Genomic DNA, 25,765 nt, shown 5'->3' with positions numbered 1-25,765 from the left:
AAAAAACTCTCAGTTTTCACCATTTTTTAAAATATCTTATTTATTTATTCATGAGAGACAGAGAGAGAGAGACAGAGAGAGAAGCAGGCTTCATGCAGGGAGCCTGACGTGGGACTCAATCCCGGGTCTCCAGGATCACACTCTGGGCTAAAGGCAGTGCTAAACCCCTGAGCCACCGGGGCTGCCCCAGTTTTCACCATTTAGGATGAAATTAGCTGTGGTCTTTGGATTTGGAAGTTTTCCTTCCATTTCTATGTTTTTGGAAATACATAGAATTTGGATTCTTTGGAAACAAAGAATATCTAATTGACTCTTTTTTAAATGTCTTGGTAGAATTTCCTTAGGGAGCCATCTGGCCCCAGACTTTTGTTTGTTGGATGATTTTTGATTACTGATTCAATTTCTTTCATGTTTATGGATCTATTCAAATTGTTCACATCTTCCTGTTTCAGTTTTGACAGTTTGTATGTTTCTAGAAATTTGGCCATTTCTTCCAGATTGCCCAATTTCTTAGTATATAATTTTTCATAATATACTCTAATAATTGTTTTATTTCTGTGGTGTTGGTTGTGATCCTTTCTCATTCATTATTTTATTTATTCGAGTCTTTCTTATATTTTGATAATTTTGGGTAGAGGTTTATTGGTTTTATTGAGTCTTTCAAAGAAGCAGCTCCTAGTTTTGTTGATCTACTTTTTTGTTTGTTTTTATATCATTCATTTCTATGTTCTAATTTTTATTATTTTCTTTCTTCTTCTGGCCTTTAACTTCATTTCCTGTTCCCTTTTTAGCTCCTTTGCACGTAATATGATTGTATATTTGAAATTTTTCTTATTTAAGGTAAGCCTGTATTGCTGTAATATTCCTTCTTATGACTACCTTTGCTGTATCCCCAGTGTTCTGGACTGTCATGTTTTCATTTTCATTAGCTTCTATGTATTTTTTACTTTCTTCTTTAATCCTGGTCAACCAATTCATTCTTTAGTAGGATGTTCTTTAACCTCCATGTATTTGTGGTCTTTTCCAATTTGTTTTGTGTGTGGTTGAATTCAAGTTTTACAACGCTGTGGTCTGAAAATATGTGTAGTATGATCTCAGTCATCTTGTATTTGTTGAGGGCTCATTTATGACCCAGAATGTGATCTATTCTGCAGAATGTTCCAGGTGCACTTCAAAAGAATGTGTATTCTGCTGCTTTAGGATGAATTGTTCTCAATATATTTGTGACATCCATCTGGTCCAGTGTGTCATTCAAAGCCATTCTTTCCTTGTTGATTTCTGCTTAGATGAATTATCCATTGCTATAAATGGGGTTTTCAAGTCCCCTACTATTTTTATATAAGTATCAGTAAGTTTCATTTTTTGTTGTTATTTATTAACCCATGTATTTGAGTACTTCCAAGTGGGGGTATAAATATTTATAATTGTTAGATATTTCTGTTGGATAGTCCCATTTATTATGGTATAGTGCCATTCTTCTCTTATTCCTGTCTTTAGTTTAAGATCTAGTTTGTCTGATATGAGTCTGGCTACTCTGGCTTTCTTTTGACATTCATTAATATGGTAGATTGTTCTTCTTCCCCTCACTTTCAATATGCAGTTGTCTTTAGGTCTCTTGTAAGCAAACGTATGTGAATTTTTTAAAAATAATTCTGGTACCCTATGTATTTTGATTGGAGCATTTACTCCATTATTATTCAGAATGATTAGTGAAAGGTATGAATTTAGTGCTGTTTTATTACCTGTTAATTTGCTGTTTCTGGAGATTTTCCCTGATCCATTCCAGTCTTTGTTGCTTTTGGTCTTTCTACCCCACTCAGGTAGTCCCCTTAAATATTTCTTGCAGGACTTGTTTACTGGTCATGAACTCCTTTAATTTTTGTTTGTCTGGGATATTCTTTATCTCTCCTTGTATTCTAAATGACAAGCTTGCTCGATAATGTATTCTTTGCTGCATATTTTACCATTCATCATGTTGAATATACTATGCCACTCTCTTTGGGCCTGTCAGGTTTCTTTAGTGTGATCTGCTGCTAACCTGATTTGTCTTCCATTGTATGTTAGGGTTTTGTTTACACTTGCTGTTTTCAAGATTCTTTCCTTATCTCTGTAATTTGCAAATTTTACAAACTGCAAACTGATGTTGGTCAGCTTTTGTAGAGTTTGATGGGAGTTCTCTGTGCCTCCTGGATTTGGATGTCTGCTTCTTTCCCCAGATTGGTGAAATTATCAGCTATAACTTGCTTAAATAAACCTTCTGCCCCTTTTTGCTTTTCTTCTTCTTCTGGGACTCCTATGATATGAACAGTATTATGCATTATTGATCACGGAGTTCCCTTACATTCATGGTCTAATATTTTTCTTTCCCTCCTATTTTACTTTCATTATTTTCCTTAAATTTATCTTCTATACCACTAATTCATTCCTCTCCTTCCATATTTGTGGTCATCACATATAGTTGGTTTTGCATCTTGTTTATAGAATTTTTTATTTTGGCCTTACTAGAGTTTAGGTCTTTTATCCCTGCAGTAATGGTCTCTGCTTTCTTCCATGCTTTCTCAAGCCTAGCTAGTATACTTAGGATTGTTGTTTTGGATTCTGGTTCAAGTTTATTACTTATATCTCTTTTGTTTCGCTCCATGTCTGTGACCTGGTATTGTTCATTCTTTTTGGATAAATTCTTCAATCTTGGCATTTTGTGTAGGTCTTGTCTTTTATGTGTTAGTAACACCTACACCTGATTGTATTTCCACTACCACTAAAGCTTTCAGCATTCTATGATCAATAGATCTGGTGTGTGCAGTATTTTCTGTTCATTTTCTGGGGGAGGGGCCTCCTGCTTCTCTGGCTCTCAATTACACTTGCCCTATTAGAAAAGGCACCTGAAGAGTAATAGGGGGCAGGGCTTGATGTAAGTGGCTCAGGCCTCCATTGTGTGCACTGTACTGCTTGCTGAACTCCATCCATATTGATGGGAGGGGTGAACAATGGAGCTGGACTATTCTCTTCTCTGGAAAAGTGAGTTTGCACCCACCGCTGTTCAGAAAGCCCTCACAAAAAGCAGTCTATCCTCTTGTATCCCGGGTTTCTATCAGATCCCTGCCTCCACCCTGTCTGTGTTCATACTGTCAGCCCAGCTGTTGGTGCTGCAATGTTCCTGACTTTTATCTTCAGTGGGTGGCTTGGTTTCAGAATTCCAAATTTTAGATGCAGACCTGCTCTGATCCTCTGGGTAAGGTCTTAATGCACTGTGTTTGGTACCAGTTTGTTCACAGAAAAACAGTTGTGTAACCATTCAGGGGCTTGGATTTTAAGGTAAAGCATAACAAAAAGCTGGCATTTAGGCTAGTTGCCCTCAGCAGGTGTCTTTGATAGAGAAAGTCAACCCACATTCATCCTGTTGTTCTTCAGGGATGTTTTGACTATTTCTCTCTCTCCTTTCAGCCACATACATTTTATAATCATTTTGACAAGTTTAAACTAGAGGAAAAATCCATTCACAGTATTTGATTACACTTGCATAAAATGGGCAAATTTGTATCTATTGAGATTCATATATTTAATTCTTCCTATCCTTGAGCATGGCATGTGTGTCTATTTATTTAAATCATTTTTAACAACTTTGAAAAAAACTTTTTTTAAGATTTTATTTATTTATTCATGAAAGACACAGAGAGAGAGAGAGAGGCAGAGACACAGGCAGAGGGAGAAGCAGGCCCCATTCAGGGAGCCTGATGTGGGTCTCAATCCCGGGACCCCAGGAACACATCCTGGGCCAAAGGCAGGCACTAAACCACTGAGCCACCCAGGGTTCCCTCTGAAAAAACTTTCTATGACACTTCCTAATTTATCTGTTTTTCCATATTTTGGTTATTTTTTTAATCTAAATTAGACAACATGTTTACTGTTTCATGCATGTTTGCTTAAATTTACTCATATATTTAATTTAGGTTTATACTTCCCTTCTATATTATATGACAGCTTCTAGGATCATTTTACTTCTTACTGAAACACATCTTTTTAAAGTATTGCTAGTGAAATTTTGGTCATTGTAAACACTAAAGTTTGTATGATAATGTGTTTATTTCATCCTTGATCTTAAAATATATTTGCAATGGATATATAATTCTAATTTGTAAATTATTTTCTCAGCAGTGTAAACAGATTATTTCACCAATATCTGGTTTTGATTATTATTGAACAACATCCATTCTTCAGTTTATTTTGATTCATTGGGCTTCCTGAATATAATGATTGTTATTTTATCAATGATGGATAATTATTAGCCATTTTTATTTAGAGTATTATTTGTTCTATGCTCTCTATCCATAGTTGCCTTCTATAATTCTAATTAAACATATTTTAACCATTCTCACTCTGTCTATGTTTTCTTGTGTTTACATCTCATAGTTTGTCTTTTTGTCAAATACTTTACTGGGTATGTTTTTTTGTTCTTTTTTGTCCATTTTTACTAATTTTTTTATGATTTCTGCCTCATCTTCTGTTTTACTTCCTCCAATGAATTTCTAATATCAATTATTATATTTCTTATCTCTCTAGAAAATCTTTGTTTTTCAAATATTATGTCTTGTGTCTTTATAGGTCTAATTCTATTGTTTTTCTCACTGATTTTTACTATTGTTTTTTCACTGCTTCCTATGTTATCTTTATTTTTATTGTGAACTAGTGATTTCTAATTTTTATCTGTGGGAATACTTTGAAACTGATGTTTAAAGGTAGTTTCCTCCTTGGAAATTTGCATGAATTATTGTCAGACATCTAGGACCACTACCAAAGACTAATCACTTTAAGTTTAAATTCTCTCTCTCTCTCTCTCCTCATCTCTATATCTCTATCTCTCTATTTCTTATTTCTCTCTGGGATAGATTTTTAGGTGTGTGTGTGTGTGTGTGTTGTTGTTGTTGTTTTTTTTTTTTTTTTTTTAACTAGGTAGTTTATATTCTGATCAAAAACCTGCATGGGAGCTGTCTTGTGGTTAGAGATTTATAGGGGAGAAACCCCATACTCTAGATACCAGAGTCAAGGCAAAATCAGGCAAGATTTCATACTGTTTTCCTCTGTGGGTGAGCTTTGTTTTTTCTTGAAGGTAAGCCTTTCACTAGGGATATTATCTCTTGGGGTCTCATATTTACACAGTTGAATTTTTCCTCATATCTTGTAAAAGGTCTAGGCCTTGTGTACACTCCATCTTATCTTCTAGACACATTGCAGCTGAAAACTGTGGACCACTAGAGATTGGTAGATGTTCCTAAGATAGTCTTAATCTTCAGTATCTGATTATATCTCTGGATTAGTCCTTTATTTAAAAAAAAAAAAGATATTTTAAAAGAGTTTTATGTGTTCTCTGAATTGACAGCCCATACCCCATTTGACTACCCAATTGACTAGGGTAATCAGTCAGCTAGAAATAGAAGTATTTTCTAAAGTATCTCAGTAACTCTTTTATTGGGAAGTTGGGACCAGCATATTACATACTGCTTATCTGCCCCCATGTTCAGGTCAGTTTATTTTACATTCGATAAATGCCAAGTGTTCTTTCTGCTTAGTTAAAAATCATATTATCAGCTTGACCTGGATACCTGGTATGTTAAAATGTCCAATGCATTATGAATGCCTCATACTGGCTCTTTGTTTCTATAAAGAATAACTGTATACTTTTATGCATGTTTTGGAGGCACGTGTTTATAACCAGTTCTTACATGAAAACAGGGAAGTGAATACTTAAAGATAGCCAATAATGTATAAATCTCTTTAGCTAATTGAAATAATTTTCTGGGGCAGCCCAAGTGGCTCAGCAGTTTAGTGCCACCTTCGGCCCAGGGCGTGATCCTGGAGATCTGGGATCGAATCCCATGTTGGGCTCCCTGCAGGGAGCCTGCTTCTCCCTCTGCCTGTGTCTCTGCCTTTCTCTCTGTGTGTGTCTCTCATGAATAAATAAATAAAAATCTAAAAGAAAAAAGAAATGACTTTCTGGTACTATGGTCTCAGAAATAGAAGCAACCTCATGTTTCTGTGTTTATTGTTTTCCTAGATAGTGGTGTTTTTACATTTGGATCTGCATAAGCCTGGTAGCATTCTGACATCGCATGCTTTGTGTAACTATATGCATATTCTGTTAGTGTGCTAATTTTCACAGTATACATAGAATTGCATCATTTCATATGACCCAATAAAAATCATGAAAGAGAATCACTGACTTTGTGAAGTGAAATAATTAGGTATACCATGAATGTACACCTTGTATAGTTGAATGAAATTTCCAGATAGTTTTTTGGTGGTATTCCACATCAAGTGCATTGCAATATTCTCATTTCAAAATTTGTAAGCTGTTAGCACACTTCAAACTCCCTAGATAGTTATATTGACTGTTAGAGTACTATTCAGCTTTGGAAACATCTACATATAATATTTAATAATACTGCATCCTTGCATTTGTTTGTATCAGTTTGTCATGGACATTTTAAGGTGATATCTAAAGAAAGCAGAGTGTAGCATAAACAGGATATTGTATACCTGTTACCTGCTTTAACAAATATGAATCTATTCTATTATGTATCTGAGGATATCAGTTTGGCCACTTACAATGAAAAGATATTTTATATTTTATTTGAAATATGTTAGTTTAAAATACATGAATATTATATAATATGTAGAAAAATATTAACATGGATAGTATTTGGTTTTTTAAAAATATTTTATTTATTCATGAGAGACACAGAGAGAGAGGCAGAAACATAGGCAGATGGAAAAGCAGGCTCCCCGAGGGAGAGCCTGCTGTGGGACTCAATTCCAGGACTCTGGGATCACAACCTGAGCCAAAGGCAGATGCTCAAACACTGACCCACCCAGGTACCCCAGTATTTGTGTTATATTTAGGAAGAATATATTATAGCTAGACCTGGGCATACACACGTCATATGTTATTCAATATTCATGGTCACTCAGTCTGTATATTCTATATTTTTAATTCTAAAAATCACCTTTTAGGTTTAATATGTTTTTTTTTAGAGCCGCCTTCAGCCCAGGGCATGATCCTGGAGACCCGGGATCGAGTCCCACATCGGGCTCTCTGCATGGAGCCTGCTTCTCCCTCTGCCTCTCTCTCTCATTCTTTCTCTCTCTCTCTCTATGTGTCTCTCATGAATAAATAAATAAAATTTTAAAAAAATTATTAAAAAAAGGAAGTGTTCCCTCCTCTTAATGTTTTGGAAGAGTTTGAAAAGGATTGGTATTAATTCTTATTTAAATATTTGAATTCATCAGCGAAGCTATCAGGTCCTGGGCTTTTCTTTGTTGGGAGTTTTTTGATTATGTACACAATCTCCTTACTTGTTATAGGTCTACTCAGATTTTCTTTTTTTTTATTTCCTGGATTCAGTTTTGGTAGTTTGTATGTTTCTAGGAATTTGTCAATTTCTTCTAGGTTATTCAATTTGTTTGTGTACAGTTATTCATAGTATCCTCTTATAATCCTTTATAAATCTCTGTAAAATCAGTAATAATATCCCAACTATCTGTGTTGTAGGATTGAACCCCGTGTCATGCTCTACACTCAGCACAGAATCTACTTGTCCCTCTCCCTCTGATCTTCCTTGCTTCTCTCTCTCTCAGATAAATGAATAAAATCTAAAAAAAGAATGCACCTATTATTTTATTTTATTAAAGTTTTTATTTATTTGAGTAATCTCTACACCCCATGTGAACTTGAACTCACTACTCCAAGATCAAGAGCTCCATTCTCTTCAAACTAAGCCATCCATGGGCCTTTCCACCCATTGTTTTAGAACAGCCTTTTCCTCTCTTCAATTCTCTCAATTTTTATTTCATATATTTTTGAGCTCTGTTTTTAGTTGGGCATTTCCTTATATCTTCTTGATGCACTGAAAATTTTATCAGTTTAGAATATCCTTCTGTGTCTCTTATTACTTTTTTTATTTCAAGTTTATCTTGACAAATAATAATATAGCAACCACAGTTTGTTTTTGTGTGTGTGCATGTGTTTTGTTACTCTTTACATGGAATATGTTTTTCCATTCTTTTGCTTTCAACCTCTTTCTATCTAAAGGTGAGTCTCTAGTAGATAAATATGTTTGTTTTTAAGTCCAGCCTTCCAAACTCCCCCTTTTAATTGGAGAATTTAATTCATTTACATATAAAGTAATTATTCATAAAGAAGTGCCTAGTTCTGCCAGTTAGCTGTTTTCTGTATCTCCTACATGTTTTTTGTTCCTTAATTTCTCTATTACTATCTATTTTTATATTTAGTTGTTTTTTTGGTAGCCTACTATTTTGATTCCTATCATTATTTCTGTTATTTTTATTTATTTTCTTATTAGTTTCTTTAGGGATTATACTTAATATCTTAATCTTATAACCCATTTTTTATAATGCAAACTTAATTTTAATAACATAATCTGTTCCTATACATATTTGTCCCTTTTCTATTGTTTTTGTTACAGATTACATCATTACACATGTTATGATCATTAACATTGATTTGTAATTATGGTGTTATGCATTGGTCTTTTTACTCATAGAAAAGAAAACTCATTGTCTTTTAACTCAAAAATACAATAACATTGGGTTTTATATTTACCTATGCAATTACCTTTATAATTCTTCATTATTTCTTATTTTTTTTGAGTTACCGTTAGTGTCCTTTTATTTCTGTCTGTAGGAGGTCCATTAGTATTTCTTACAGAACAGGTTTGCTAGCAAGAAATTATACTTGTTGTTATTATTTTGGTAATATCTCAGGGCTGTAAATATGTTATCACACTACCTTTTTACTTCCATTGGAGAAATCAGATATTGATCTTATTGTGGATTCCTTAAATGTGACAATTCACTTCCCTCTTGCTGTAAAATCACTCACTTTTTGGCAGTTTGATTTAATGTGTCTCAGTGTGGACTTCTTTGAGTTCCTGCTTAGAGTGGATGTATTTGGTCATAGTTTTCTTTAGCTCATTGAACATAGTTAAGATTCGATTTAGTGGTTTTGACTATTAATTCCAAAATCTAAGTTTCTTCATGGTTAGTTTCTGTCATTTCCTTTTTTTTTTTTTTTCCTGTGTAGCTGATGCCTTCCTGGTTTGGTTTTGTTTTTTTGTTTGTTTGTTTGTGTACTTGTTTTTGGTCATGCCTAGTAATTTTTTGTTTTGTTAGAACTAGTCATTTGACTATAACTCTGGAATTTGGATTTTTCTAATTCCTCACAGACTGCTGATTTTTGTTTGCTGAGGGCTGTTTGTTTGTAATTTCCAAATAGTTGATGCAAACTGTCTATTCCTTGTGTGCAGTTACTAGATTTTGGATTTCATTATCTCGCTGTCAACCAGTGATCTGACAAAGTTTAACTTACATGTCTAGTTCTAAAGATCAGAGGAGGTGTTTCTATTTAAGTCTTCTGATAGATTCCATCTGGAGAAGCTACTGCAACCCAAGAGGGTTGAAACCAAGGCAAGCACCTGCAGTGGCCCTTCAGGAAACTGTTCAACCAACCAAAATGCACGTTCTTAAATTTTCGATAACAGGATCCCCACTGCCCACCCTGACATCAGCCGACACCTCAAGTACTCAGGCACTATCTTCATAGTGGTGCTGAGGAATGGTGTTTGATATCTGTTTTGTGCATGTTGTTCTCTTACCAGAGAGCAGCAGTGTCTCCCTTCAACAAACACTTCCCTTGTTGTAAGTATCCAATCAGGTTTCAATGTTTTGAAATAGTTTATTTAAATTACACTTTCTAGCTCAGTGATTGCTTTGGTGATGGGACCAATCCTCGGAATGTATCCTTCTGCCATTTTGTGTCAACTCTACTTTCTTAAACCTTTTTTTCCTGCTTTTCTTCCTTTGATATGTTTTTTGAAATCTCATACAAGTCCCCAAAATGTTGGTTGCATGCTAATGTTATGATAATTAGAACTGTCTCATAGTCTAAGATAAACTATATTGAGAAGAATTAATCAATTTTGATTCTCTTCACCATCAAATTTGAACATGTATCAGACTTCATTACTTTAACTTGGTTCTCCGTTAAAGTGGGAATACATTGTGTATTTAAATACCAGCATTATAAATAACGGGATTTTTTTTTCATAGGCTTGGTGTGGTTTGTGAGATTAAAGACTATTCCAAATTTTGCCAATTATGAAGAATAGATTTAACTTTTATTATTATTACATATGATTTAATTTTACATAGTATTTTTGTCTTCCATATGAGTTGACTGGTAAAAAATAAAACGTAAAAATTTTGCTGTATAGGTTTAAAGCCCAGAAAGCAACTTGCTTTTCAAAGGTCTTTTATTTCCATGTGATCTTTTTATTTATCATTTATGTCCTAAAGTGCATTGAAACCAAACACATTTGTACATTTATTCACATTACGTTGTAATTCATTTTTGGTTATTTATTTGGGAGAGAAGGGGAATATACACTGGTATTATAATAGAATCGCAATCAGAAATTTACTATCCTAGTTACTCACTTTTTAGAGTTGTTAATGCATGCTTAATAGTTCTAATAATAAAATATTAAATTTTTGTACTTCTATTTCTTTGTAGAACCTTGTCAAATATCTTCCTGAGCAGAAAGTACTCAGTGAATTAGCACAGCTGAGGAATGAATATGATGACCTATGTGAACCTGAACAATTTGGTGTTGTGGTATGTATCTTACATAAAGGCCCACAAACTCGGCTGTGATATAACAATTGTCAAAAAGAATATTTCAACTGTTGATTTTTTTTTCAAACTGTACAATGGCGTAATTAAACATAACGTTGACTGTCAGGAAAAATAAAACTTTATTATTTGTCATGCTATTGAAAAATAAAGAAATTTAGATTTATATTCTACAGAATACCTCAAGATATCTCATGGGATCTCTAACATACTAGTGCCAATATTTAATTCTATTAATTAATATATGAAAAGTAGTATATATTAGTGTATTGGCTATTTTCTTCTTTTATTTAGATCTTGATGTTAGAATTTTCCCCCAGCCTTCCAAATTTAGGGTAAATAAAAGAGTAGTAATTAGATAATAGCAATATTCTAAAAAATTTTTGTTGTATGAGTTGTGTCAGAGAAAGCACAAGAATTTTTAGATTTCTTATAGAATGTCATTAATTAACTGAAACCTTTAAATACACTGTTTCAGCTGGGAAGGAAATATCATAAATATATATCATGCTTTAGTATGATTAAATCATTACTGGATTGAGTTGTTTCCTCATCCCCTCCTCATTTTAAAGAGTACAAAAGATGACTAGATATAAATTACGTATTAAAGGATATAGTTATATGTTTTAAGCATTCCCCAATCCTGCTATTGAAATAATGGGCAAAAAATGGAAAAGAGGAGATGGCGATTTATTTAAATTTCTTGGAAAAAAAGCTATTTTTAACCTAGGTATTCAATACAGGTTTGTTCATTGTATGGATAAGCAGCTGTAATATGGCTGCCAACTTTACCCTGGCTCCCTAACAATTTCATACCCGAATACTAAGACTCAAAATTAACATTGGAACTAGTAGTCAAATACTGTGTTTCATTCAAATATTTTATTACCTTTTTAAAAGTAATGTATTTTAAATTTATCTGATTTGATACTTTGCAATTTAAAAATCTTATTTAACGTCAAAATGTGATAGATGGAACAGAGAACATTCCTTTTGAACATGTGCAATAACTGCTTGCCCATATTCAGAGCTTATTAATTCTCAGATATGGCATTGCATATAGTGATGTGGAAATGTTCTGTCAAATCTTTGAAAAGAAAATCAGGAATGTGTACTTAGGATGAGAGAAAGCTAATGCAAAGGTATCTTAGGAAGATATTTTTGTCTTTTTTGAATTAAGCCAATTATTCAGTTAAACTGGCTAGATATTCTTTATTAAATACCAGTGCTTTAGTACAATATTTAATAAAATTTTCTAGACCAAAGTCCACATTTGAAACCTAAGCTGCTTGAATCATACTATAATTGAAGCAAAGCTATATACTATCTGAGAATTCAGCTGTGTCATGATGGTTATGAGTTCTACAGTAGGTACACTACACAGTTTCTCTGAAGTCATTTTTTTTTTCTGAATGCAGTTTATCTTGGAAGATCTATTAGTTTGCCAAGCAATTCCTTCAAGAAGAATATCCTTGGTGCCACACTGAGGAAATTAAGTTTCGGGACATAAAAAGCAATATACCTTCTGAACTAAAAGCAAACTAGAAAATGGAAGAGGTTTCTTGTTTATGCACATAACCATAAATAATTCTGGGGCTGTGAATATGAAGTAACCTGGCCCTTTTATTTAACTCTCCCTATCCTTAGTTACATATTTGTAGGGAAAAAAGTCAAGGACATTGCAAAGTAGTTTGTGTAATGTAAATCACCCAAGGTAGTATCCACTAGGATTTGCCAAATAAAGTTTAGATAATCTCATATCTAGAAAAATATTTTTGAAGTTATGATAGGCCCTAGTCTTTTAAGTACCAGCTATTATTGTTGCCATTATTATTTATAGAGAAAATGTATTGGGGTTCTTAGAATAGTATCTTATATATAATATATAATAAATGTTTATTTAATTAAATTATAGGACAATTAGGGGATCCCTGGGTGGCGCAGCGGTTTGGCGCCTGCCTTTGGCCCAGGGCACGATCCTGGAGACCCGGGATCGAATCCCACATCGGGCTCCCGGTGCATGGAGCCTGCTTCTCCCTCTGCCTGTGTCTCTGCCTCTCTCTCTCTCTGTGACTATCATAAATAAATTAAAAAAAAAATAAATAAATTATAGGACAATTATTAATCCCAAGTGTGAACCAGAGATTGAAATTCTTTAAAAGAATTATGTTAAAACATATTTGTCTAGGTTATTGCTAAAATTAAATTAATATCTGTGTGAATACACCCAAAGATTTTTTAATCCTCAAAATTTATCAACAGCTTACATTTAAATAGGAAAATTTCAAAAGTGTAGAATCCTCTGCAGTAATGAGAGAGGCTCCAGGCTGGTTGTCTTGCTTCTGCTAATTCCTCCATCAAAATAATTAGTGTAGTCTACTTCAAATGTATATGCAACATGTGATTTCTATATTTAAAACCTTCAGTGTCTCCCAGAATTTACAGAATAAAACCTGAGCTCCTTAGTATTCTCATTCTGCTGCTAACTCTGGCTTTATATATCCCTCTTCTCTTTGGTGAACTGAATGAATTGGTGTCTTTATAACATTTCAGCTTTTACCTCAGCAGAACTCTCATTGCCATTTCAGCAGTTATTTTACTTGTTCCTATTCAATGGCCTGTCATTTTTCCATTGCAGCTATACCATATCTTACCTGATCTCCTCAAGTCTTCTAACCCTCCCCATTCTTTTCACTTAATACCAACAGTGTAATCTCTTACTTGCCAGAAAAAAAGGAAAGCACTTAGGCTTTTAGAACATCCAATATCTCTTCTACCTACAAAGCTATCTCTAGACATATCTTTTATTTACCTATTCTCTATCAAATCTCAGAAGAAGGGATACCTTATCATTATGACTAATATTATTGCCGTTACTATTATTATTTATACAAACAAAAGGTATTAAAGAGTTACTGTATCTGATACTATGTTAAGCACTTGTACATGAACCATCTTATGTATTCTTCATAATGCTAAGGTTAGTGCTCCATATTATGAATGAGGAAACCCAGCCTAAGGAAGGCTAGGGGCCTTGTCCCAAGGTTATGTGTAGTTAAGTAGTATATGCAGAATTCAAACCCAGGCAGTGTGACTTCAGAGACAGTGTTTTTATTCATTTTTTTAAAATTTTAAAGCACTATTTTTATTGAAGAATAATTGACATACAATAGTGTATTCATTTCAGGTGTACAAGATAGTGATTTGGTATTTATGTACATTACAAAATGGTCACCACAATAAGTCATGTGTCAGTATACATTACAATATTATTGATTACATTCCCTATGCTGTAATAACATCCCTATGTCTTATATATTTTAGAACTGGGAGATTGTACCTTTTAATCCTCTTCAGCTGATCCCTCCATCCCTCCAATCCCCTCCCTTCTGGCAACAACTAGCTTAATCTCTTTATGTATGAATTTGTCATTGTTTTGTTTGTTCATTCATTTTTTTTTTTAGAATCCATATAAAAGTGAAATAATATGAGATTTGTCTTTTTTAAAATTATTTCAATTAGTAAAATACACTGAAGGTCCATCCATTTTGTTGCAAATGACAGGATTTCAGAGTAATATTGTATTACACACACACACACACACACACACACACACACACACACACCATACCATACCTTTATTCTTTTATTGATAGATATTTAGGTTTCTTCCCTACCTTGGATATTATAAATAATGCTGTGATGAATATAGGGATGCATACGTCTTTTCAAATTTGTGTTTCTGTTTTCTTCTAATAGAGTGCCTTTAACTGCAATATTGTTCAGTTGTATGTGTATGTGTGTGCACATGCACGTGTATGCATGTATGTATACACGTGAGATACTCTACTACATGCTAATTTACTCTGTTTTAGCCATTATTTTTTCTGTTTTTAAAGGCCTCTCTTTCTTTCTTTCTTTCTTTCTTTCTTTCTTTCTTTCTTTCTTTCTTTCTTCTTTCTTTCTAAGAGAAAGAGAGAGCACATGCGCATGCATGTATGCAGGGGGAGGGGCAGAGAGATAGAGAATTTCAAGCAGACTCCCCAGTGATCCAGGAGCCAGGCATGCAGCTCAGTTTCAGGACTCTGAGATCATGACCTGAGCTGAAATCAAGAATCCAATGGTTAACTTACTGAGCCACTCAGGTACCCCTGCACATTATTATCTCTTGCCTCTTTTATACTTCTGTTACTTTTATGGCCTCTTCAATTTGTCATTCTGCATTTTACTTTCTCTTCAGAACAGGGACGCCTGGGTGGTTCAGCGGTTGGGTGTCTGCCTTCAGCCCAGTGTGATCCCGGGTCCTGGGATCGAGTCCCACAATGGGCTGCCTGCGAGGACCCTGCTTCTCCCTCTGTCTGTTTCTCTGCCTCTCTCTCTGTGTCTCTCATGTGCCTCTCCATGTCTCTCTGTCCATGTCCCTGATAGCTGCTGCTCTGTTTCCTAGTACCTGTTTTTTCAAGGATTCGTCTCCATTTACTTTCTACTTCTTTACCTCTCATACTCAACAAACAATAATCAGAATTCAACCTCAAACAATGCATTAAAAATTCACTAAGAGAGATCATTAATTACCTCCTAATTGTACTTAAAATACACATCAAATCTACTCTTCATCTGTGCCATTACCACCTTAGCCCAAGCCAGCATCATCATTTTCTTTAACAATTGTGATATACTTTTAGCTTGTTTTCCCCACTCATGCTTTTGCCTTTCTCCAAGTCAATCTCAGCACAGCCCTCCAATGTGTCATTTCTAGAGTTCATTTGTGTTGCATCATATTATTTATCTGCTAAAAGCTACAATGCTCTTTCATGGCACTAAGGCGATATAAATTCCTCACCAGGATTTACCACCTTTCCCACTTCTGTCTCCTGTTGCTTCACTTCTTGATCATTATACTATATACCTCAACCACATTGTATTTTATTTTTCAGTGTATTGAATTTACCATGTTCTTTCCTACCTCTGGCCTCTTACACATGCTGCTGCTTCTTATTCTTACTTGCTGCCTGCCTCTTTCCTGTTTATTCTTCTACTTTTAGCTTAAAGTTCACTTTCTCAGTGATACCTTCACTTGCCTATTAATCAAAATTAAAGCTCTCTATTAAGTCCCTCAGAGCACCTTTTTTTCTTTTCTTTTCTCAAAATTATCATGGTCTTAGTTAAATATTTGTGAGGTTATTTATTGAATGTCTGTTAACCCCCACTGGATTGCAACTTCTTCAAGTGCATGCGTCATTCTGATTTTATTCACATGGTGTATGCTTAATATATATTTGCTGAATGCATAGCTTGAATGCAAAATCAAGTGGGCCCATTTTAGTCCTAATTCTATATCCATATGGCACTTAAGACCTTGAAGAATTTAGCTTCCTTATTGAAAACTTTTCTTTATGTGCCTTCTCTATCAATAAATACTCTTTCCTAATTTCATTCCTATAACCTCTGCCAGTGCCCTGCAAAGTTTGCATTATTATAAAATTTCTTGAATGTTAAAACTAAATCTCATCAGTTAGTAATAGACATATGCCAGAAGTGAGATTTTTCCTGCAAGATTCATTAAAATTCTCATCAAAGGAAACACAATAAAATTGGCAAAACTTGGGGAAAAAATCTGACTTTGACTTTTTCAAGGAAATAAATGTACCTGAGACAATGACTGGGCTGCTAAGCTTTCTCTAAACTTTTTGATTCTTTTTAGCAGCATCATCATTGGGTTTGCTTATATTCACATGTAATAAGTTGAAAAGAAGTAAAAAAGAAAAAAAAGAAAGAAACAGAAAATAAAGGTCAGGGACCTTTCCTCTGTCAAAAGGCAGACTACCTGGTAAGAGCGTTATGCTAGTTCCCACACTTTCTATTATCAATATCCCTTTTCTTTGGTAGTGGGGGGTGGGTAGATTGTCCACATAGCATACTACTAACTTGTCCTCCAACCCGCCTCCCACAGAATTAAATTTGGTACATCCTGGTAATTATTGCTGTACTTTTACTGGAAAAAAACAGCACAGATCTTTGAAAGCTTTGCCAGTTAGAACCCCAGCAGGAGCTTTTAGTCTCTTCAGAAAGTATTTGTATCTCAGGTCTTCTAAAACCTCAGAGGTATGGAAATTACCGCTTGTCTAGCACCAAGGATTGAGACCCATACTGTATTATCTATTAAGCTAACACATCTTCTAAGAAAAAGAATATAATTAGCTCTTTTTGTAATAAGTACTTTGTTTTTCTTCATTCAAAATTCCCCATATTTTTAACTAATAACATTCTAAAGCTATAATCTAACAAAAATGTTTGAGATGGCTTAGTGCATATAAAAACATTCATAATGCAAAGCACAGATTATGTGATATTGCTGATAGCACATTTATTTATTTTCTTTTATACACAAATCCATGAAGGCACAAGGAGTGGATTTATGCCTATAGTTGGCACAACTATAAAGTCTGTGTGCTTTTTAATTTTTTTAAAAGCCTCATAAGAGCTTATGAGCTCTATTCAAGATAGCTTAACCAGGTGAAAAGGAGAATTTTAGAGGTTATTTTTCTCTTTCCCACCTATTATTGAAGGCAATTAGTTTAGATGGAAAATTGTAGCTCTTCTGTTCCACTAATATTAAAATATTATTCAGGTTTGCATATTGGGAAAATCACATTTTTTTTCCATAAGCTTTCATTCAGAGTGTTCAGTGTTTTGATATGTAATACCTTGATTTTTTTCTATTTTCATTCTTTTTGTAAATATGACTACTAGCTCTTTTTTTTTTTAAGATTTTATTTATTTATTCATGAGAGACACACAGAGAGAGAGAAAGGCAGAGACACAGGCAGAGGGAGAAGCAGGCTCCATGCAGGGGGCCCGACGTGGGACTCGATCCTGGGTCTCCAGAATCAGGCCCTGGGCCAAAGGCGGCACTAAACTGCTGAGCTACCCAGGCTGTGCTGAATACTAGCTCTTATATCTAGATGTGTATTCATTTTATCTGATGAAAATACTGGTTTAGTAATTTTGAGATCAAGTAAAAGAAAACTCACCATAACTCATTCTCAAATCTGTGTATTTATATTCTTGTTCATTTCATAAATTTCTCATAATAGTTCATTTTGTGGCAGGATTGCTTATTTACATCAGCTTTTGCAATAAATAAAATAAAATAAATAAAATAAAATAAAATAAAATAAAATAAAATAAATAAAATAAAATAAAATAAAATAAAATAAAATAAAATAAAATAAAATACACCTGAAAACTGAACAGTCAGATTAGGCCTATGGATATCAATGAGGTTTTGCTACTGATTGCTTTTCACTGAATTTTAAAACCAGAAATTAACTCCTTTTCCCCCTGTGTTTATCAGTAATCCCTAATACAACAGCATAGCACAGCCATTCTTGGCCTCAAACAGTTATTTTCAGAAGGATGTTTTGAAGTTCTCTCAAACTCCTAGTGTGATTCTCTTGAGTTTACAGTGTCTTTCTGGGCAGACTGTGTTACTATGTTTTGTTACAGACTAAAAACTAGTAGATGTTTGTTGATGCATAATTTCCACCTATCACTATCTTTGGGGGAAGTATTGTCTATTAGGATATCATTTTTTTTCTGATATAGACTCAGTTTTTAAAAAATTCTTAAATTGAAGTATAGTTGACATATATACTAGTTCATGTGTACAGCATCATGATTTGACAACTCTATACATTATGCAACTATTTTTCCAAAGCCTATTTGGAAAAATAGTTTTCCAAAGCCTATCTATTTTTCCAAAGCCTAATTTTATATATTAACTATGGCTCTTATCTCTCCTTCCATCTAATATAGAAACATTTGCCATTGGATCTGAATAGTGGGTACACTTGTATTGATTATTTTGTCCAGTCCAGATACAAGGTATACTGCAGAAAGTGCAGTGATAAGCAGAAAAGATCTTGTCATTGAGGAGGTTATTGTCTAAAAGAGGAAAAGCAAATTACTTAATAGAGAATCACAGATGTTCTTGCTATATTTCCATACTTTCAGGCTGAGTTTTGCTCAGTCATTGGGTCTGGCTTCACAACTTGTATAGGCAGTTCTGCCTGCTATCTAACTTAAGTCTACCCTTCTTTAATATGACTTTATTATCATAGCCTTTATTATAGTCACTGATCCAAGTTATTCTTGTATTTTCAGTGTGCAATGTATCCTAATAGTATTTAACTATTTAGGACAAATATCTTGTAACAAGGTATATTTTTTACAAATGTTTCTGTTAATTCTAATGAATTCTTAACATTATATTTTGAAGAGACTATAAGATCAATTATGTTTGCATATGATGGTAGTTGAAGGAGAGTTTCTTATTAGTGCAAAAAGAAAGATGATAGAAATAACCTTAAAGGTGGTTGACACATAGGAGCAGGGGTGGCATGTGGCTATCTCCTCCTCCTTCACATGTGATTTTTACACCTGTGATTTTTTTTCCCCCTCTGGATTCTTACATCAGTTTGGGAGTAGATCAATATTTACCAGCTGCATAGGTAATCAAGTATATAAAATTTATATAAACAAAACTGGGTCTGACTCTTTGGGGGAATAACCTACTTGTAGCTGTTCTCACTAAAGCTGTCACTTCATTTTTTTTTTTAAATATAGTACAGATCACCTAAAGAAATGATAGCTGCTTGATGTGATTTGATAGACAAGTACCTCGTAACACAAATAAATCCCCTACATAATACAACACCATGGTCAGCACCCCACAGTACTTCAAGAAATGAATTGTAAAACAAAGAAAGTCCGCTAAAATGCTACCAGAGAGCACAACTATAAACAAATATATATTTCAGTTGAGTTTGTGTTTTATTTAGTCACATCATTTAGGTATTCTCCAAGTGCCTTTATGAGACATGAGCCTTTTAATAATTGTATCTGTGGCTGGGTATGTTGCTCAATACTTTTTTCATTTCTAAGCTTAGTTATTCAATATATTCCCTTATATAACTAGATCTTGTAATAGAGATTCAACTCTTGTCTATCAGTGTACCCAGTCAGATCATAAAAATTCACACTTTTGATTGCAGCAAATTCGGTTAGTATTATCAAGGCATACTAATTCGTGGCTACAGTTAAGAGATGAATATTGCTTCACCTCCTCTTTAGTCTCTTGATTTTACAGTAACACATTTGCAATGAGAACATTTACAATAGTAAATATATATAGTGCATTAAAACTGGCTGAAAGGAGCACAGGACAGTATTTACAGTGTGTTTGATAGCTAATGAGTGCTGTTTTTCACTGAGCTCTAACAACACATTCATTAATTGTGAATAAGAGAACTTTCCCTCGGGCTTCGTAGAACACTCAAGGACCATGATTTCTTTTTGGGTATTCCTTGAGGATGTAGAAAGATGATAATAGAAATAACAGCTATTGCTTTAGAGTGCATACATCGCCAGCCACTATGATAGGAGAGTTATACAAAGCATCTTATCTAACTCCTGCTGCAGCTTGAACAGGTTATTTGAGGAATGCATTTTACTAATGAGGAAATGAAGTCTAACAAACATTAGGTAACTTATACTAGGTCATGAACTAGAATGTAATAGAACTATAGTTTAAGTCCCAGGTCTGTGTAACTCAAAATCCCTATTTCTTCCACTATAACTTGCATTGTAAGTCGGGAAAATGCAGAAAATGTTTTCTCTCCCTCTGTGAGGATTGGGGAAGAATTTATCTCAAACCTAGCCTTCAAAATAGATATATGAGGCTCCACATTTAGACTCAGATTGAGCTAGGGCAGTATTGTTGGAATGACCCATGTGGCAGCAAATTACTATGTGGGAGGGAGAGTAGCCCCCAGTTTACCCATATCAGCCTACTATAATACCTTTTCGTACCATACATCTTCTCCCTAATCCAGCACTTTGCTAATTTTGGAGTTCCTATTGGAGTGAATGAATATATTCACTAGTTTTGTAGTTATTGTTTTAAGCCATCATATTTATCAACTGCTATGAGCTAAACTGTGTTCTAGAGGGTAAATGAATAAAGACATTTTGCCAGATTCAAGGGCAACTCTGTCCCCTTACACTGTATAGCCTCTTCTCAAAATCAAACTGACTGATGATGGATTATATCCAGTAATAACAGTTCAACGAAGTTAATACCCTAGCATTTCTGGTTTGATATCTTAGCTGAAGACATTATTTTGAGGACAGTAAAACATCATCATTCTCTCTGAATTTTGTTCAGTAGACAATCTTACTGTCCTACTTGGGAAATCTGAAAAATGGTTAGTCAGCTGAGGAGTGCTTTTAAACATTTGAATGTCTGATATATGCAAGACACTGTGCTAGGTGCTACATCAGATGCAGTCTTTGACTGTTCTCCCTACGTACTCTCCTCATCAGCAAACTTACCTCCCACAGTATCTAACTGAATAACTTCCCAAATATGCCAACTCTAATACTGTGTATCCAGACCTAAGCACTGTGTATCCAGATACAACCAGATATACTATAGTACCTAAAACCAAAAATGTCAAGAAAGCCATATCATTTTCCTATCATAGAGGTATCATTTTACTATTTATGTGAAAATTTGGAGATGGAAAGGCTGAAGGGATCAGAGAGCATATTTAAATAGTCTATTTTACTAATTCAACCTTGAAGTACATGAAATTTAAGCTTGAATGTTGAGCTTGGAAAATACGAGACAATTCTAAGAAATTCTTCAAGTCAAAATATAGGCAAGGAATGGTATTAAATTACACTGTGTTTACCACAATATGAATATGATCCCAAGATTTGGAGCCTTAATAGTGGAAAGCTAGTAGTGTCTAAAATATACAATTGATGTCTGAGAGAATGGTAAACCAAGTTCACTTAAATGCCAATAATGTTTTTTTGGTAACAGCTGAGTAATATTTTATTTTGTGGATCAAGCACCCTTTACCCCATCTTTTCCCAATTCTAGAAGCAGAGATTTAAAAGGAGATAATGTTTACACATAATTTACTTGGCTCCTATCCAATTATTGAAACAAGGAATTTCCCCTACCTTGTAGATGAGGAACCTAAAGACTGGAGAAATTAGGTAGATTACTTCCGCACAGTGAGACAATGTGAAAGTTTCTAGATTTAGTCTTTAATTGAGTTTGTTACTAAGCTGCATATTACCTGCACCTACACTCTCTTATATAGGATAGGCAGCAGACGATCAGGGGAAACAAATTCACCTGAAACAAAGCAACAAATCAGACCATAAACCACAGCAAACCAGTATCTCCTTCTGCCTTCATTAATACCAACAGTGTTCTACCTCACAACAGACTTAAAATCTTGGAGTCATCTTTTACTATCTTCTCTCATATTTAATACTACATCCCATTGAATCTTCCTTAATTCTGTCTCATATCCATTGCTTCTTACCCCTTTCTACCATCAACATCCTAGCTCATTATCTGTTTTTTTAAGTCATTTTGAAGACTAGTACTCTCCCTGCCACTACTCTCTCCTCCAAACAATTGTACATACTGCTCCCAATATGATTGCAAGAGGCATTGTGGTGTAATGGTTGAGAGTCTAGGTTATGTGACCTGAATGCCTGAGCTCAAATCTCCAGGTCTTTAACATACAACTTATCTTTGCATAAATCACTTAGTATTTCTGTCACTCACTTTCTTAATGTTTATAATGAGACTAATGCTAATAACCTTTTCCTAGGATTGTTTTGAGATTCAAATCAGTTAATTTACATATATATATATATATATATATATACAGAAAAATATTTGGCACAAAGTGCTTAAAAATGCTAATCACTGTTATTTTACTATTATTAGGAAATTACACTTTTGTTCATGTTATTTCAGTTAGAGGTGGTATTTAAATCCATTCTATCTAGATCTATAGGCCAAAGATTGAAACACAAATCCCAGAAAGGGTGAAAATATGAATGAAAACAAGTAGTATTATAACTGAAGTGAGACTAAAAATCCATGTAAGTATAAGGGTTTAAATTACTTATTCATCTGAGACCAAGGCCACTGTGGTGAACCTACAAAGCCTTACAAAGCAGGGCCAGAAGGGCACATAAATCACTTGACTAACATTTGGTCAAAATAGCTCTTGGGCTCTTTTAACCATCAGAGAGCCTGAAAAAAAAAAAAAACTCCCTAAACATAAAATGATAGAAATATGTGTATGTGCAAATGGTGCCAGTTACCGGTGAAAGCAAAGGAAAAATAAATTGGGGAGAGATTTGAAGAGAGTGGTAGAGGCATAAAGAAAGGCAGAAAAGCATACAGAAACTTGGGTTCCCATGGAAACATACCCAAGAGAGTTGTGAATTCGTGGAGATAAAGAATTTGATATGGCTAGCTTCCAATTCCATGGCCTTTCCATGGACTTTTTGGGTATTTCAGTTTCAATTTTGCCCCTAGGTATATACCCTGTGTATTCCTAACTATAAACCTTTTCTCACACTGTATCCTTTCTACACCTTCCTTTTGGCTCCCATTTGTTCTCTCTCTGCCTCAGTCTCTCTCTCTCCTTTGTTTTTCTATCCATTCATATCACCTCTATTGTGAAGTGTGCATTAAACATTGTAGTCATAAGAGTTTAAAGTTTTGGGGTGCCTGGGTGGCTTATTCAGTTAAGCATCCAACTCTTGGTTTTGGCTCAGGTCATGATCTCAGGGTTGTGAACTTGAGTCCCATGTTAGCCTCCACAATCAGAGTGGAGTCTACTTGAGATTCTCTCTTTTGTTTTCCCTCTGCCCCTCCCCCTACTTGCTCACATGCATCCGCTTTCTCTCTCTAAAATAAAATATTTTTTAAAAATGAGTTAAAAGTTTTCTTTTAGCACACATCAGCATTTAATTTCTACTTGCCCATCTAGAACCGTATGCTAGTTTTATCGGTAACTATAGTTTTTAAGTGACTGTGTTATGAGTTTTAGGTTATATTAGAAGATTGTGATTTGGTGGTATGCCTTATACTTACCATAGAAGTGATGAAGAAACTATAGGATGGTTTCTATAATATTATCCTGATCATAAAAATAAAAGAGCTATTAATAAGAACTCATAAAATCTACATAAATATAGTAACAGGTCAATATTCCCAGCATATTTTTACAAATCATCTATAAAGAGCATGAGAGCATATAGGGATTAGCAGAAGGCATAGGTTAATCTTTAGAGAAGGAGATACCCATGGTTAATGGGCAAATTCATGTCAAAGAAGAAAAATTATGAACTATGCCTTCCATATTAGAGCAGATATGATATATTCAGCAGCTCATTTGCTTCTTTTGAAAGGCACTTTGGGTCTTAAGGACTTTTGTTTCTGTTTTGAAATTATTTTCATGTTATTTACAGATATCTCAGTGTCTAATCTGTACCTAACATTTATAATCAAGAAACTAAGCAATATGTGCAAAAAATAAATATAATTAGGATTATTAATAATTTATTTTGGGGTGGTTAAGTGGTTCAGTTGGTTAAGTGTCCAACTCAGCTCAGATCTTGATCTCAGGGTCATGGATTCAAGCTCCATGTTGGACTCTACATGCAGTGTGGAACCTACTAAAGAAAAAGAATTGTTTATTTTCATTGTGTGTATGCTTATGTGTGTTCATATCTGTCTACTCCCACCCTCACCTCTGTCCTATAATTCATTTGGTGAATGAAAGCTTATTAAATGACTTGAAGTTAGAGGACATTAATGGCTAAAAGAAATTATTACCATAGGAGCTAAACCAAAGGGAATAGAGAATGTGCACCAACACTATGAAACAAATAATTAAAACCTAATTTGACCTGTTTTAAAGAAAACCAACATAGAATTCTTGAGTAATATACTTAAAAGTAAGTTCATCCATTTTGAGTTTATCTTTGTGTATGGTGTAAGGGAATGGTCTAGTTTCATTCTTCTGCATGTGGATGTCCAATTTTCCCAGCACCATTTATTGAAGAGACTGTCCTTTTTCCAGTGGATAGTCTTTCTTGCTTGTCAAATATTAGTTGACCATAGAGTTAAGGGCCCATTTCTGTGTTCTCTATTCTATTCCATTGATCTATGTGTCTGTTTTTTGTGCCAGTACCACACTGTCTTGATTTTTATTGCTTTGGAAAACAGCTTGATGTCCAGAATTGTGATGCCACCAGCTTTGGTTTTCCTTTTCAATATTTCCCTGGCTATTCGGAGTCTTTCCTGATTCCACACAAATCTTAAGATATTTTGTCCCAACTCTCTGAAGAAAGTTCATGGTATTTTTATAGGAATTTCATTGAATGTGTAAATTGCCCTGGGTAGCATAGACATTTTCATGGTATTAATTCTTCCAATCCATGAGCATGGAGTATTTTTCCATTCTCTTACACCATACACAAAGATAAACTCAAAATGGATGAAAGATCTTAATGTGAGACAAGAATCTATCAAAATCCTAGGGGAGAACACAGGCAACATCCTTTTTGAACTTGACCACAGCAACTTCTTGCAAGATACATCCATGAAGGCAAGGGAAACAAAAACAAAAATGAACTATCGGGACTTCATCAAGATAAAAAGCTTCTGCACAGCAAAAGAAACAGTCAACAAAACTCAAAGACAACCTACAGAATGGGAGAAGATATTTGCAAATGACCTATCAGATAAAGGGCTAGTATCCAAGATCTATAAAGAACTTATGAAACTCAACAGCAAAGAAACAATCCAGTCATGAAATGGGCAAAAGACAAGAAATTTCACAGAGGAAGACATAGACATGGCCAACAAGCACATGAGAAAATGCTCCGTATCACTGGCCATCAGGGAAATACAAATCAAAACCACAATGAAATACCCCCTCACACCAGTTAGAATGGTGAAAATTAATAAGACAGGAAACACCAAGTGTTGGAGAGGATGTGGAGAAAGGGGAACCCTCTTGCAATGTTGATGGGAATGTGAACTGGTGCAGCCACTCTGGAAAAGTGTGTGGAGGTTCCTCAAAGAGTTAAAAATAGAGCTACCCTACAACCCAGCAATTACACTGCTGGGGATTTACCCCAAAGATACAGATGCAGTGAAATGCCAGG

The 25,765-nt window shown here is 34.5% G+C and overlaps 1 protein-coding gene across 7 annotated transcripts in view; it reads left to right on the top strand.

The window, feature by feature from the left end:
- DIAPH2 (diaphanous related formin 2) overlaps nucleotides 1-25,765 on the top strand; it is a 1,054,304-nt gene that overhangs the window by 513,269 nt on the left and 515,270 nt on the right. For all 7 annotated transcript variants that reach the window (XM_072816467.1, XM_072816462.1, XM_072816464.1 and 4 more), the window contains one exon: nucleotides 10,586-10,687. In XM_072816467.1, the coding sequence (XP_072672568.1) occupies nucleotides 10,586-10,687 (102 nt within the window). The remainder of the gene's footprint in view (nucleotides 1-10,585; nucleotides 10,688-25,765) is intronic.

This window comes from Canis lupus, chromosome X (assembly GCF_048164855.1).
Source record: "Canis lupus baileyi chromosome X, mCanLup2.hap1, whole genome shotgun sequence".
Taxonomy (NCBI): domain Eukaryota; kingdom Metazoa; phylum Chordata; class Mammalia; order Carnivora; family Canidae; genus Canis; species Canis lupus.
The sequence above is the reverse complement of the archived record's forward strand: the minus strand, read 5'-3'. Positions and strand labels throughout refer to the sequence as shown.